General features: G+C 40.2%; 2 protein-coding genes across 2 annotated transcripts; both read left to right on the forward strand.

Annotated features, from left to right (window-relative positions):
• LOC148770542 (uncharacterized) lies at positions 1-873 on the forward strand. The gene is made up of 2 exons (XM_088817894.1): positions 1-434; positions 522-873. The coding sequence occupies exons 1-2, from the start codon at positions 1-3 to the stop codon at positions 871-873; spliced, it is 786 nt and encodes a 261-aa protein (XP_088674020.1).
• Positions 874-9,111: 8,238 nt separating this feature from the next.
• On the forward strand, positions 9,112-12,522 carry LOC105950301 (protein tesmin/TSO1-like CXC 5). Its single transcript, XM_088818755.1, has 4 exons — positions 9,112-9,306; positions 9,553-9,624; positions 9,723-9,892; positions 12,262-12,522. The coding sequence occupies exons 1-3, from the start codon at positions 9,164-9,166 to the stop codon at positions 9,883-9,885; spliced, it is 378 nt and encodes a 125-aa protein (XP_088674881.1). The 5' UTR covers positions 9,112-9,163; the 3' UTR covers positions 9,886-9,892; positions 12,262-12,522.
• Positions 12,523-15,083: the final 2,561 nt, after the last annotated feature.

The following is a 15,083-nucleotide window of genomic DNA, read 5'->3' on the forward strand; positions in this document are numbered from 1 at the left end:
ATGGCATCGGTGGCCAACTTCTTGGTTAAGAAGATACTAGTGGACGGTGGAAGCTCAGCCGACATCATGTATCTCCACGCTTTAAAGCAGATGGGCATAGATAATGCCCGGTGTAGCCCCATCTCCACGCCCCTAAAAGCATTCACGGGAGAGGGCGTTTTATCCATGGGAGAAGTGGAGTTGCCCATCCCCTTAGGGGACAACCCTTGTCCAATTACCAAGCTAATCAAATTCCTCATCGTCGACAAGCCGTCCCCCTACAACATCATCCTAGGGAGGCCAGCAATCCATACATTCAAGTCAGTACCTTCCTCCTACCATCAAAAGTGGAAATTCTCCACTCCTTATGGAACGGGGGAAGTACTTGGAGATAGACATCTCGCCCGAGAGTGCTATGCAAGAGCCCTACGAGAACCATCCAAGAAGCCTAAACCGTTCGGAAGGGGAGACGACACACAAAAACCCGACAAACGGAAATGAGTCAATACGATCATTGAGGACGATAGAGAAATCCTCATCAGTGTACCTGACGATAGCATCAAGCTAGCAGCCGTCGAAGAGCTTAAGATCATAGAGCTCACACCTGGAGATAATTCCAAGCTCCTACGTATCGGATCCGATCTAGATCCAGAGATGGAGAAACAACTAGTCAAATTCTTGCGACACAATGGAGATGTGTTCGCTTGGAAAGCTCAAGATTTGTCTGGCATTCCCCCTCAGGTAGCTCTACATCGGCTCAACGTCGACAAAAGGTTGAAGTCGATCAAACAAAGGAAGCGGGCATTTGGGCCCAAACGCAACAATCACATCAAGGCGGAAGTGGCGAAACATCTAGAGGCAAGTCATATACATACGACAAGTTTAGTATTCTGAATGGTTGTCGAACGTAGTACTCGTTCCCAAGCCCGGTGACAAGTGGAGGTTATGCATGGACTTCACTGACCTCAACAAAGCTTGTCCTAAGGACCCATTTCCTCTACCTAGAATCGACCAACTCATCGATTCGACCTCGGGGTGCGAGCTCCTCAGCTTCCTCGATGCATATCAAGGGTACAATCAAATCTTACTCGCCCCAGAAGATCAAGAGAGGGCTAGCTTCGTCACAGACCAAGTCATCTACTGCTATCAAGTCATGCCTTTCGGGTTAAAAAACGCGGGAGCCACTTACCAACGTTTAGTGAACTCAATGTACGCAGATCAAATCGGCAAGAATATGGAGGTGTACATCGACGACATGCTCGTCAAAAGTGTCAAGGTCTCGGACCATTTAACCGATTTGGATCAGTGTTTTGCCACCCTGCGAAAATATAAGATGAAACTCAATCCCCTCAAATGTTCGTTAGGAGTTCGGGGAGGCAAATTTTTGGGATATATGATTTCGAAGCGTGGAATCGCTAATCCCGCGAAAATCGAAGCCATCACCTCCATGGGTCCACCAACATCTATCAAGAAAGTCCAACAGCTTAACGGCTGTTTGGCATCTTTGAATAGATTCATTTCAAGATCAGCAGTCAGGGCTCTCTCCTTCTTCAAGATTTTAAGGGGAGGAAAAAAGTTTGAATGGGATGAAGCATGTCAAAAGGCATTCATCGAGCTGAAGTCATATCTTGCATCACCACCCTTGCTTACAAAACCTCAGTCTGGAGACACTCTCCTCCTATATTTAGCTACCTCAGATGATGCCATCAACGTAGTCTTCATCCGAGATGGAGGAAAAGGCCACCAGCCTATATACTACATAAGTCGCGCCCTCCAAGGAGCCGAACAACGCTATACCAATATGGAGAACTCGCCCTCGCCCTCATCAACGCAGCTCGGGGTGGTGGTTCTCACCAATTACCCCCTGAAGCAGATACTAATGAGTCCCGAGACATCGGGGCGGTTAGCCAAATGGGCGATAGAGCTGAGTGAATATGGGGTAGAATTCAAACCCCGCCCCGCTATCAAAGCGCAAGTATTGGCTGACTTTTTAGTAGAAATGACCTCAGTAGAAGAGAGCACCTCGCTCTCTACTTGGTCTGTCAGCGTTGATGGATCTTCTACAGCCACAGGAGGTGGCGCGGGTATCGTACTAACGAACCCCGACGGAGATGAATTCGAATATGCTCAACGATTCGAATTCACAACCTCAAACAATGTCGTTGAGTATGAAGCACTGATAGCAGGAATCCGCCTCGCCTTAGCAGCCGGAGCGCGTAAGCTCCTAATCCAAAGCGATTCTCAGCTCGTCGTTAACCAGGTACTCGGCACTTGCGAGGCCAAAGAAGACTCCATGGCCAAATATTTGGCTCTCACACACACTCTGTTATCCAAGTTCGAGAGCTACGAGATAAGACAAGTACCTCGCTCCAGTAACGTCCATGCGGACAAATTAGCTAGGCTTGGAAACTCCATGGCAAGCATTGGAAGTCGAAAGGTGACACTTCTCACCTCGCCTCAGCCGGAGATAACTTCAACTGATGAAGTCCATTACAACGAGGAGGACGAACCGTGCTGGTTCACTCCATGGTTCACTCCAATCATAAAGTATCTCAAGAAGGGAGAACTCCCAACTGACCTCACCGAAGCACGAAAGTTAAAAATGAGAGCCGCTCGCTTCGTAATAGTGGGAGAAGAACTTTACAAACGAGGATTCTCATTCTCCTATCTCAAGTGCCTCGACCCAACTACAGCAAATTACGTACTTCGAGAAGTACATGAAGGCATCTGCGGAAATCATTTGAGCGGTAGAACCTTGGCTCTCAAATTATTGAGGCAAGGTTACTACTGGCCAACGATGCACGAAGACGCAAAGAAATTAGTCCGGAGGTGTAAGCCCTGCCAAGAGCATGCCAACATCCCTCACCTGCCAGCGGCATTAATGCAACCAATCGACAGCCCTATCCCTTTCGCCCAATGGGGGATGGATTTAGTCGGACCATTCCCGCCCGCCACGGGAGGGCGCAAATTCCTCATTGTAGCCGTGGATTACTTCACCAAATGGGTGGATGCTGAACCCTTAGCACGCATCCGAGAAGAAAAAGTCATTCAATTCCTATGGAAGAATATTGTGTGTCGCTTTGGGATCCCATGTTCCATTATTTCAGATAATGGAACCCAATTGTGTGGCGACAAAGTGAAGAATTGGTGCCTCGGCTTGGACATCAAACAGTTCTTCACATCCGTAACCAATCCACAGGCTAATGGCCAGACGGAGGTCACGAATCGCACCATACTCCAACACCTTAAAACAAGGCTTGGAAGTTCCAAAGAGAAGTAGGTGGAAGAATTGCCTAGCGCCCTATGGGCTTATCGCACAACCCCACGAGCAGCAACCGGAGAGTCGCCTTTTAATCTAGCTTTCGGCACGGAGGCTATCGCACCCGTTGAAATCGGCGAACCATCCTGGCGAATCACCAACTATGATACCGCAGCTAACGAAGAAGCTATGCGAAGGAGCCTCGACCTCGTAGATAAGCTACGAGAGATTGCATACATCCGACAACAGATGTACAAAGCACGAATGGCCAAGGCCTATAACTCAAAGGTCCGCCCTCGATCCTTCCAAGTTGGATATTTAGTCCTCCGAAAAGCTGAATCCTCGAGCCCCATTGGTAAGCTCGACCCAAAGTGGGAAGGACCATATAAAATCACAAAAGTGGTCAACACTGGAGCATATCGTCTCGAGAACCTTGACGGACACCCTATACCCAGAACCTGGAATATAGGGAACCTCAGAAGGTTCTACGCTTGAGGTATACATCCACGTTACTTCAGATCCGTTGAAGTTACCACCCATATCCTTCTTATACAAAAATTGCTTACAAACCACTACCCCTGCAGGTTTCGCGACCTTCCACGTCACTCGTCTTGCAAAACTATCTCTACATGCAAGGGAAGTCTCTACTACATAACGAGGTGCGTAAACGTCCCACCTAAACTGGGGGGGCTAGTAATTTTACTTACATCAGCAATCCATAATCACATCTCATCATCTTCTTACAGATTGAGAACCAATTACGAGGGGATGCATATTACTCATCAATGGCCCAAAGAGCGAAGACACTCCATACCACATCGCCAAGGATAACAATACTTCCAGTAAAATATATCACACGCATGCTCTTGTATATTCATACTAACGTGATAAAATCATTCCATTTAACAGGCATGATCACGCAGCAAATCACTGCAACTCACGAGTTGATTTCATATCTCGGAGTGCGAGGAAGAAAAACAATCCTCGTAGTAGGGTACGTGAAATTGTAGTGCACATCACCCCAGCTTCAATTACTAAGTCTTCAGTACAAGTGTTTAAACAATTTTTTTCTCAACTATACTTTTCAGGCATAGAGACGCCAAAGGAATTCAATCTACCATCAGCACAGCGAAACGAACGAGTACAAGGAAGACGTGGAAGAAGAACAAGTTTAGTATAATCACTTAGAAGAATTTTTATTAAGTCAACTTATTTGCTTTTGCAATAGTTATTTCCCTTCGCCTCACGTAGGCTTATCACATTCGCAATTTATTTCCCTTCGCCTCACATAGGCTTGTAACAATTCTCCTTTGTTATCATTGAATAAATCAATTTATTTGCTTTACTCTCTGTGCCATTACATCTATACTAATTACCCATTACAATGAGTTCAATACAGTACAACCCTATAAACACTATGCGAAATTTAGATAATCCATATAGCCTGACCAGCTGGATTGTCTAAGTCTCTTTATTTGTTTCACGAGGTGATACTTTTAAAACGTGGCCACAGAAAAAATATATTTAAGACCCAAGCGGTCCGAACAAAGGGCACGACCCTTAACAAAAACCTTGGGAGACTGATCCCCTCCTCAAGTACATTGCGTACAATGCTAAATGTAAATACACATAAGCAACGCATAAAACTCTTGACAATGTCAAGATAAATAAAACGAGATATCAAACTTCAAATGTCAAACAAGGAATAAAATTCAAACGAAATAGTAGTGGACATACCCATCTACATCAGCGATAAAAATAAACTAAGAGTTCTATAAAAAATAATAAATAAAAAAGAGTTTAACTATCCTAGCAAACTAGCATATAAATCTAAACCCCCTTCCATGGGCGGAAGACGCCCCTACAGTGGGGTCATCAGCAACCATGTCATCCACGAGCTATGTGCCCGTCTCGTTGACATCTACCTCATCCTCCTCTTCATAGGGTATACCGGCTTCCATCTCACGAATGACCCTCTCACTAATACCACCCGCCTCGCGAAGGTATTTGCGACACGCATGAACTAATGGCTTATAGACCGCAGCCAAAGCATGTTCCTCAATCATAGCAACACACTCAGCACTACCTCGAAAGCTAAGCTTGGTTTCCTCCACGATGAACTCCTTATAAACAGCACCACCCGACGTCGCGAGGAACATTTTTTCCGTCGCCTTCTAAACTTCGTATTTCTCTTTGAGCTGATCATAGCACTCGTTCAACTTCTGAACATCGTCCTTATACGCCTTCGCCTCACCTCGGATAACCTCGAACTCCTCTATCCTCTGAGCAAGCTCTTCCGTCTGTTGAGCAAGATCGGACCGCGCTATCTCCAACTGGTTTCGAAGTTCGTCCTCACGCGCCTGACTTCGAGCCCGCTCCTCTTCCTTCCTAGCTTCCACGTTCCCATCTTGCTCCATGAGATATCTCCAAGTCGCTACCAACTAAAAATATAATATATATATATATATATATATATATATATATATATATATATATATATATATATATATATATATATATATATATATATATTTTACACAAGAAAAAGAGGAAATAAACATAAAGTCTTGTTTTAAAAAGACAAGTACAAACCCGACATATGTCCCCACCAGCCAACTCCAACATGTGTGAAGAGCCCTTACCAGACATCCGAGCACGGTCGTACTCCCGAACGAATCCCTCGGTACTCAACATCGGCAAATCATGGTCCGACACGTCCCAATACGATTCCTTCCCTTCACGATTCACGCCAAAGGTAAACAACTGTTTCCCTGCCCCACCATGGAAAGCATAAGTCTCCTCTGGGTCTACCCGTGGACGCTTTGGCACGGCCACGTACTCAGTATCTACCCTCTTTCCCTTGCCACGATCTTTCGTAGGCCCACGCACCTCCAATTCACCGGCACAACTACGGTCGTCTTCAATAACTCGAGGACTCTCTACATGGACTGTCTCTCGAGGTAAACCACCCGAAGAACCTCCCAACATAGAGGGAACCTTCTTCGATGCCTTCTTCAACGTCCCATTCGCCTTAGCTCGAAGAGCCGCAAAGTTGATACACCAATCTAGAAAAGAAAACAATCACAAAAGAGACATAAGATACAAAAAAAAAAAAAAACAAACAACAATTCGATGTATCAAAAAGGATATATGATGCTGACCATCCGGTATCAAACACCTAGTGTCAAATTCCACATCACACAGCCTAGACTCTTCAATCCTCTTTGCCATATTCGCGGTAATCTTGAAACTCATGCACGTAGGTTTCCAAACTAGGGGGACGTCGAAAGAGGGAGCCCTCACATAGAAGAAACGGGACTTCCATTTCCCCAAGGATAACTTCACACTCTTCAAAAATTGGTAGGGAACGCGAGGATGAACACAAAAGAAAGGCAGCTTAGTCGGCCGATGCAACGTAAATAACACCTTGAACAAACTCACAGTAACAGGCAAACCTACTCGAGACACTCTATGGTGGAACGCCTCGAACTTAAGAACCGCAGTCGGAGTTAACTAACTATACCCTATCTTAAATCCATCACAACTCTTCGACAAGGTCGGATGCGGAGTAATTTGAGATGTACACGTCACGTACGCCAAGAAAACCGTATGAATAGATTGCAAATTCTCGCGAATATAAACGGTCGCCCTTCAGAGGCAACATCAACTCGATATTTCTTGGCGCTCCAACTAGTCGAAGAATAGATTGCAAATGCTCTTCCGTCAATACACTATCAAAATCAATTAAGTCAAAATTAATTGGCTTAATTTTCTTTTGCCTCCCCGTATCAATCTCAACATCACCTGGCGGAATATCATCTTCCTCTTCTACTTCAACAATCGGATCAATTTCGCTATTTAGCTCAACATGTTCACTCGACAAATGCGATTGATTAGACTCATCGCTATCACTCTCAAAATCCACGACTTGACGCCTATAACGACGTCTACTAGAACCCACTTCGTCAACAGTGGGGCAAATATTAATATTAGGCTCCAAATCATCACTCCAAGAATCAATGATTTCTCGCCGTCCAAAACTCCTCCGACTCACATCATCTTCGACGTCAAATCGCAACTCCGATCCCCCGACCCGCTCGCGTGAATCGCGCCTAAAAGAGGCCCCGGACGCGCTCTCACGCGCGCGCGTCACGTCCGGCGACGCCCTCCCACGCGCGCAGCCCCCTCCGTCGAACGCGCGTTCATGCGCACCCTCTCCCCCCTGCAACGCGCGCCTTTATTGGGCAGCGCGCGCGCGTCACCCAATCCCACCTCCCCCAGCGAAGTGCGCGCACGCGCGCCTTTATAGGGCAGCGCACGCGCGTCAGCTACCCTCCCCACCTCCCCCCGTGTGCGCGCGCGTGGCACCACACCCGACGCGCACTGTACACGGGGCCTCTCTCCATTTCTCTCTCCTTACCTCGGATACCGTGCAAGCCACCGACTCCATGGCTTGGCTCGGCTCAGGACGTCCCTCAGGGCGCGTGCTAACACACAAATTTTCATGGCTAGCGGCGCGGCTCAAGCCGACGGCCGCAGCCACCCTACCAACAAGCCCCCTTTCCATCTCGATCCGTGCTCTCGCCGACGAGGATCCGATTTCCGCACCCGATACTACTACCTTCTCGCGTTCCATACCCATCGTACCAAAAGTTTTCTCGCCCCCCTCAACCGGATCTCGAAGTTTAATTCGCAAAGATTTCGACTTACCCGGGTTCGACATGATAAATATTTTTCCCCGAAGAAATAATCAAGAAACAAAAAATTTCTACTCTACCGCAATAGAATAAAACAAGAAGAGCACAGAAGAAGATCAAAAAGTTACAGATACTCACCCATATTTATTCTTCACAAGGATTGGAATTTATTCTCCTCACCGCAAAAAGGATTCTGTTTATTTGGCCATGGTATATTATTTAACACACTTAAATATATATATTGTTGCCAAATAAATACAAAACATAAAAAAAAAAGACGAGGCTCAAAAGCCAATTAATTACAATTACGATCCGGTAGATCACATCACTTTAAACTCTCGACACGATCCGGAACCCTCTCAACAAGTCTCCCATCTCGACTCGAGAGTTGGGGGCTTAATGATATACCTAATTGGGCCAACCCAATGGGCCCCCTAATTTGCCTAATAATTGGGCCCACTACACAAAGCCCAGTCACCTTCAAAACAAGCTTAGGCCCAATTAAGTACACCCAACCCATTCAACGACATATAAATAGAGATCGTACATCTGACTTGAGGGTCGAGGATCATCAAGTTATCAAGTTACTGATCCGCTTTACTCTCCCAGGTGATCTAAGTAATTAGCATCATCAATACCATAATATTAGACAAAGTTTAACTAATGTATAATATCAATATACTCCAAATAACTTTGATATTTTAATTTGTACACGTCCACCTTTTTACTCCTTAAAAAAACAATTTTACATAGAATTTACCATATTTTAAGAAAAATATAAATTTTACTATATATTGTAGAAGGGGCCAAAATCTCAAGAACGCCCTGGAGGGACAATAGAAGAGATTTGGCCATAAATAACTTGTTGGGCAAGAATATGAGTTCCCAATCCGATATCTTCTCTATTCACATAATTATCTTGTTTCCTTGTTTTCCGCTATATCGTTAGAATGAGATTCGATATCATCCCTAATTATCGGGATCGATTGTCTTCTTGCTTGAGAACGAGCAGCAGCAGCAGCAGCCGCCGCCGCCAACTCTTTGAATCTTGTGAGTGAGTATATTTATTATTCAGAGTTTTGAATTTCTAATTCTGGAGGGATATTTGGGAGGAAAATCATTGGAATTCTCGTTTTATTTATTTATTTATTTGATTATTTGTACTTGACAGGTGGTTTGTTTGGTGAATTGTTCTCTACTGCTTCCCGGATTTTGAAATTGTTACTTAATGGAGCAAAGAGAGAGAGAGGATTTCCCGCCAAAAAATCAGCCTGAATCGGAAGCTTCTTCACTGGGGAGGAACCTTGTGAGGCAGCTGGATTTAATATCCAATGTGGAACAGCCTTTGCCGCCAGCTGCACCGCCAGTTGTGTGAGTCCCTTTCGACATTATTAGAGCATCATCCTATTAACTATTAAATAAAATAGAATATTATGTCTGTTTCTCCAACTCAAAACATGTATTTCCCATGTTTATGTTTATTCATTCATGTATATGTATATGATTGGTCTGTTTCTCAAATTTTATGCATTTTGTAATATCATAGTTTTGTTTTTGGTACATGAGACAACACATTCGTTCGTTGTATGGTTATTGAAATGCAATTGTTACTCTCAGGAATGAAGGAAAATATGCTATTCCAAAGAAGCCAAGGAAGTGTAAATGCAAAGAGTCACGTTGTTTGAAGCTGTAAGCACCTCCCACCACTTATCATGTTTTGTGTGTGTGTGTGTGTGGAATGACGGTTGTGTAAAGATTCCTAACAATAATTTCATGTGGTCACTCAGATATTGTAAATGTCTGGCATCCGGTACATTTTGTAACGACAGTTGCAACTGCGTCAATTGTCACAACAATGAAGGTAACAAAGCTGCCAGAGACGAAGCAGTTAATGCTATTTTTGAACGCAACCCAGAGCTTTGTGGCCGCCTACCACTCTCACAATTCTAATAAACCCGTATGTGTTTTTTTTTTTTTTTTTCGAATAAAATGCTATATGCTCAGTATAAATGCAAGCGCTGATCTAGATACTTAGTCATTTGACATTCCGTCAATAAATTTCAAGTGCATGTTCGTTTTACTAAGTTGCAGATGGCCTTATAAGCAATGTTTTGAAAACCGGACCGGACATCGACCCGGCAAAGCTACCGGGTCGCGGTTGGACCGGTTCAACCGGGGTCCAACCGGGTTTCTTATTTTTTTGTATATATATAATTATTTTATTAATTTAATACCTCAAATATAATATATTTATATTTTTATATTTCTTTCCCACTTTTATCACTTTATTATCTTACTTACGGCACCTTTTTTATAAGAAAATAGTTTAAAATCATTAATTTCTCCACACTCCTCTCTCTCTCCTCTCCCTCTCTCTCCTTTCTTCTTCCTCCCGTCTTCACAGATCCCCCTTCCCCTTCTTCTTTTCTTTTCTCCTTCTTTTCTTCTCTTCTTCACTATAAAAAAATAGTTTATTCTTAATTATCTACGATTCCACACAGACGTATACTCTATTTCCTCAATTTATTTTTTCATTTTTTTCATCATTTTCACTTTCACAGTTTCACCTTCTTCGTTTTCGTTTATTCAATGGAAAGCTATGGCGGCCACCACTTGGATTAGGTAACATACTACCCAGATCCGTTCACCAACAAACTTTTCCGACAAGATTCGATGACCAACGACTACCATTGACGAAGATCCGACCATGATTTTTTTTTATAGCTGAAAACCGGTTTTCGACCTGGGTTCCGGGTTAACCGGTTTTTAGCGGTCGAACCGGGATTTTGGTAATTGAACCGGGTTTTTGGGCTTTTCGGGTTTTCACAACTAACCGGACCGGACATGGCAGCGGTTCGCGGTTGAACCGGTCGGACCGGCCGGTCCGGTCCGGTTTTCAAAACATTGCTTATAAGTTTCCTCATAATTTATTCACTTTATTTCGGGATTACATCATTTAAAATGTTTTCATGAATTTTGTGATTCACAGTTTCTCTATTATAGCAGAGCAACTATGTATTTATTATGTGATTAAAAGTAGATCAACTATATTCTATATTTAATGGAGTGAGTGTACATCGAATACAAATAATACATGTATATATACCCAATCATAGATACATACATACATGTATATACAATGATGTGTATTTTTAGAATGTGGATGAATTATTGATATTACTATTTAATGTACTTTGTTCTATATAACAAACATTCAATTAACGTGATTTGCGATTATATAATTAATTCAAAGGGTAAATTCCACTTTACCCCCTAGTACTCTGCCTGAGAGTCACTTTACCCCCTCGTACTCTCAATTTTATCGATTTACCCCCTTGTACTTGTACAATTTCCCAATGCAGCCCTTTTATTCAATTTTTGTCAATTTTGACTCTAACGCCATTTGGTCAACTCTGTAAATTACAAAATTGCCACTGCCTATAACGCGTCGTTTCTTTCCGTCAATATTGTCATTTCTTCTTCTCCCACCAGTTCCCCTTCCAAGATATCCCCAAATTGAACCCCTAACTTAGTAAAAATCAAGACCAAAAAATTGATCGATTCCACCCAGTGCAAAGAAAAAAATATATGAATGTGTGAAACTTTCTCTTTTCTAATCTCGAGAGTCAAAATCGAAAAAATTCAATATTTACGTCAATATTTTGACTCTTGACCAAATGGCGTCAGAGTCAAAATCGAAAAAAGTTGATGAAGAGGGTTGTATTGGGAAATTGTACAAGTACAAGGGGGGTAAATCAACGAAATTAAGAGTACGAGAGGGTAAAGTGGTTCTTGGGCAGAGTACAAGGGGGTAAAGTGGAATTTACCCTAATTCAAATTGCTATTCACAAATATCCTATAATATTGCAATCAATTAAATGAAATCAATAATACACTGTACAGAAATATGTATGTATACATTTTAGGTATATGTATATTAGGAAGTAAATATGTTAGAATAGAAGTAAAAATAAGAAAATGTATACTACTTATTTTGTCATACCGTAATTCATTCACTCTTTCATTTGAGGGTTTTCTTGTATAAATATCAAACCATGAATTTAAAATCAAAACAAAAATTTCAAAAATCATGGGAAAAGTTTCATTGGTAGTGACATTCATCGTGATTTTGGCTTTGGGCATCAACGGTATATATATTATACCTCTCTCTCTCTCTCTCTCTCTCTCTCTCTCTCTCTCTCTCTCTCTCTCTCTCTATATATATATATATATATATATATATATATATACATAAATTAAATTCTAATCATCAATATTATAATTAGTTCTTTTTTTAATTGTTTATTTGTTTTTGGGTGTGTGCAGAAAACAGAGTGGAAAGTGATAATATGATGATGGGTAGAAAACATTCAAATGCACCAATAACGTTCTGCCACGGACAGAATGAATGTGCGAGATTTTGTAATTTCTTCGGATATCAAGTGACCTGTGGTTGTAAGGAAGACCACACATGTTGTTGTGAAGCTCCAAAACACTCACCTCCTTCATATGTTATTACATAAATTCTTTATTAATGTTTCCATTATTTATTATATTTTTAAGAATAAGACCTCTCTTTTTTTCTTATTTCCCTTATTTTCTTATTAACATTTAAGATCTAATTAGTTTATTTTTAGTTTTCCTTGTAGGTAATCTACTCACATTTTCCTACATGATAGCAAATTACACCATGCCGTTGATTTAAGTCATTATATGTACGATACTATGACGAAATTTGTCAATAATTTAGAAAGATGTTATTGTTCGAACAAGTATCAATGAATAAAACAAATCGAATCAAGATATTAATATTCGATGTATATATTTTAAAAAACCAACCCTCACTAGGAGAGTCAGTACCTAACCTTGCCAATAGGATAAATGTTTAGGGTTCGAGTCCTCCTGTACTTGCCGAGTCAAAAAAAGATGTATATATTTTAAGAGACGAAGAAAGACATTGTGAGGCTTTTAACTAAATTCAAGTTGTTTATAAGGGGAAGTACAAGTAGTGGAAAATGCTATAATTTTCAGTTTAGCAACTTAGATTAGTTCCCGAAAAGGCTAGAATTTTCCAATTAATTTTGTACTTGTTTAAAAAAAAAAATCATTTTGCACCATTGAAATATAATCCAGCACATTTAAAAAAATGGGCATATTACAAATAAGCCCATTAGTGGGAACTTATTCATAAAGAGATCCAGACAATATTCTCCTTTACCAATAAGTCCACACATGGTCCAGATTTATGTAAATGACTAAAATAACCCCTCTTATTTTAATATGCTCCAATTTCATCCTTAACTTACTTTAACTTCAATTTGACCCCAACTTTCACAAATTATTCAATTTTGACCCAAAACTTTTTTTTTTTCACAAATTTTTTTTTTTTTCAAAAACTTTTTTTTCCCGCCGGATTCCGGCGTTGACCGGCGGTCAACGCCGGTCTCCGGCGTTGACTTTTAATTTTTTTTTTTTTATTTTTTTTTATTTTTTTTTTCCTTCCGGATTTTTTTTCCGGATTCCGGCGTTGACCGGCGGTCAACGCCGGTCTCCGGCGTTGACTTTTTAATTTTTTTTTTTTTTTTTTTTTTTTTTTTTTTTCCGTTTAAACAGCAATATTGCTGTGAATGACAGTAATATTAACTATATTACTGTTAAACACAGTAAAATTAACTAAACTATAGTTTAACACATTGATATTGCTATATTAATCTCTAGCACATTAATATTAACACAACAAAATTCATTATTATTGTATAATAAAGTAATATTACTATGTTGTCCGTTCAACAAATGTAAACAAAATAAAAAAAACCAAAAGAATTAATATTACTGTGAGTGACAGTAATATTACTATAGCAACAGTAATATTACAATAGTAGACAGTAATATTATTACGTTACTCCGTGAATAACTCGAACAAACAAAAAATCCAAACAAAATAATAATATTGATGTGGTTGACAGGAATATTACTATAACAACAGTAATATTACCGTCAACCACAGTAATATTATTGTGTTTACAGTAATATTACAATAATAGACAGTAATATTAATACGTTACTCCGTGAATAACTCAAACAAAACAAACACCCCAAAAAAATAATAATATTGATGTTGTTGACAGTAATATTATTGTGTTTACAGTTATTTTACTGTCAACGACAGTAATATAATTACGTTGACTTGTCAACAAATCAAAAAAAATAAAAAAAAATAATAATAAATAAAAAAATATAATATTGCATTAATTTACTGTCAACGGCAGCACAATTACATAAATGTAATGTCAACGGCAGTACAATTACGTTAATTAACTATCATTGACAGTATAATTACGCTAAATTACTGTCAGTGACAGCACAATTACGGTCAACGTGTAGCGGCGGGCATGGAAAAACAAAACAAACCAAACAAAAAAAAAAAAACTTAAAAAAACACTAAAGAAAGAGACCGCCGGAAACCGGCGAAAAAATCCGGAAGAAAAGAAAAGAAAAAAAAAAGAAAAAAGCAAAAAAAAAAAAAAAAAAAAAAGTCAACGCCGGAATCCGGAAAAAAAATCCGGAAGGAAAAAAAAAAAAAAAAAAAAAAAAAAAAGTTTAAAAAGTCAACGCCGGGGACCGGCGTTGACCGCCGGTCAACGCCGGAATCCGGCGGCAAAAAAAATTTTTTGAAAAAAAAAAAATTTTTTGAAAAAAAAAAAAATTTTGGGTCAAAATTTAATAATTTGTGAAATTTGGGGTCAAATTGAGATTAAATTAAGTTAAGGATGAAATTGAAGCATATTAAATTATACTCCAAAAAAAAGTCAAAATTGAATTTTTGTGGTCAAAATTGAACTTTTATGGACAAAATTGATTAATTTGGATTACAATTAAGAATTGGGTATAAATGATTGAGGGTAATATTGGGATATACATGAATGTTTCCTTTAGTTATAATAAATATTAAAGGGATGGACTTATTGGTGAAAGAGATATGTCCCCTATACCTAGAATAATAAACATGCTTGGTTGGGGACTTTTGCATAAAAATCCCTAAAAAAATTTGATAGCATTCTATACTTATCGTAACACAACAAAACATTCACAAATGCCCCCCAATTTATTTTCTAAAAGTTAATAAAGGCAAGGTTGATGGCATGATT

This window comes from Erythranthe guttata, chromosome 5 (genome assembly GCF_056151865.1).
Source record: "Erythranthe guttata isolate IM_541 chromosome 5, IM_541, whole genome shotgun sequence".
NCBI classification, from domain to species: domain Eukaryota; kingdom Viridiplantae; phylum Streptophyta; class Magnoliopsida; order Lamiales; family Phrymaceae; genus Erythranthe; species Erythranthe guttata.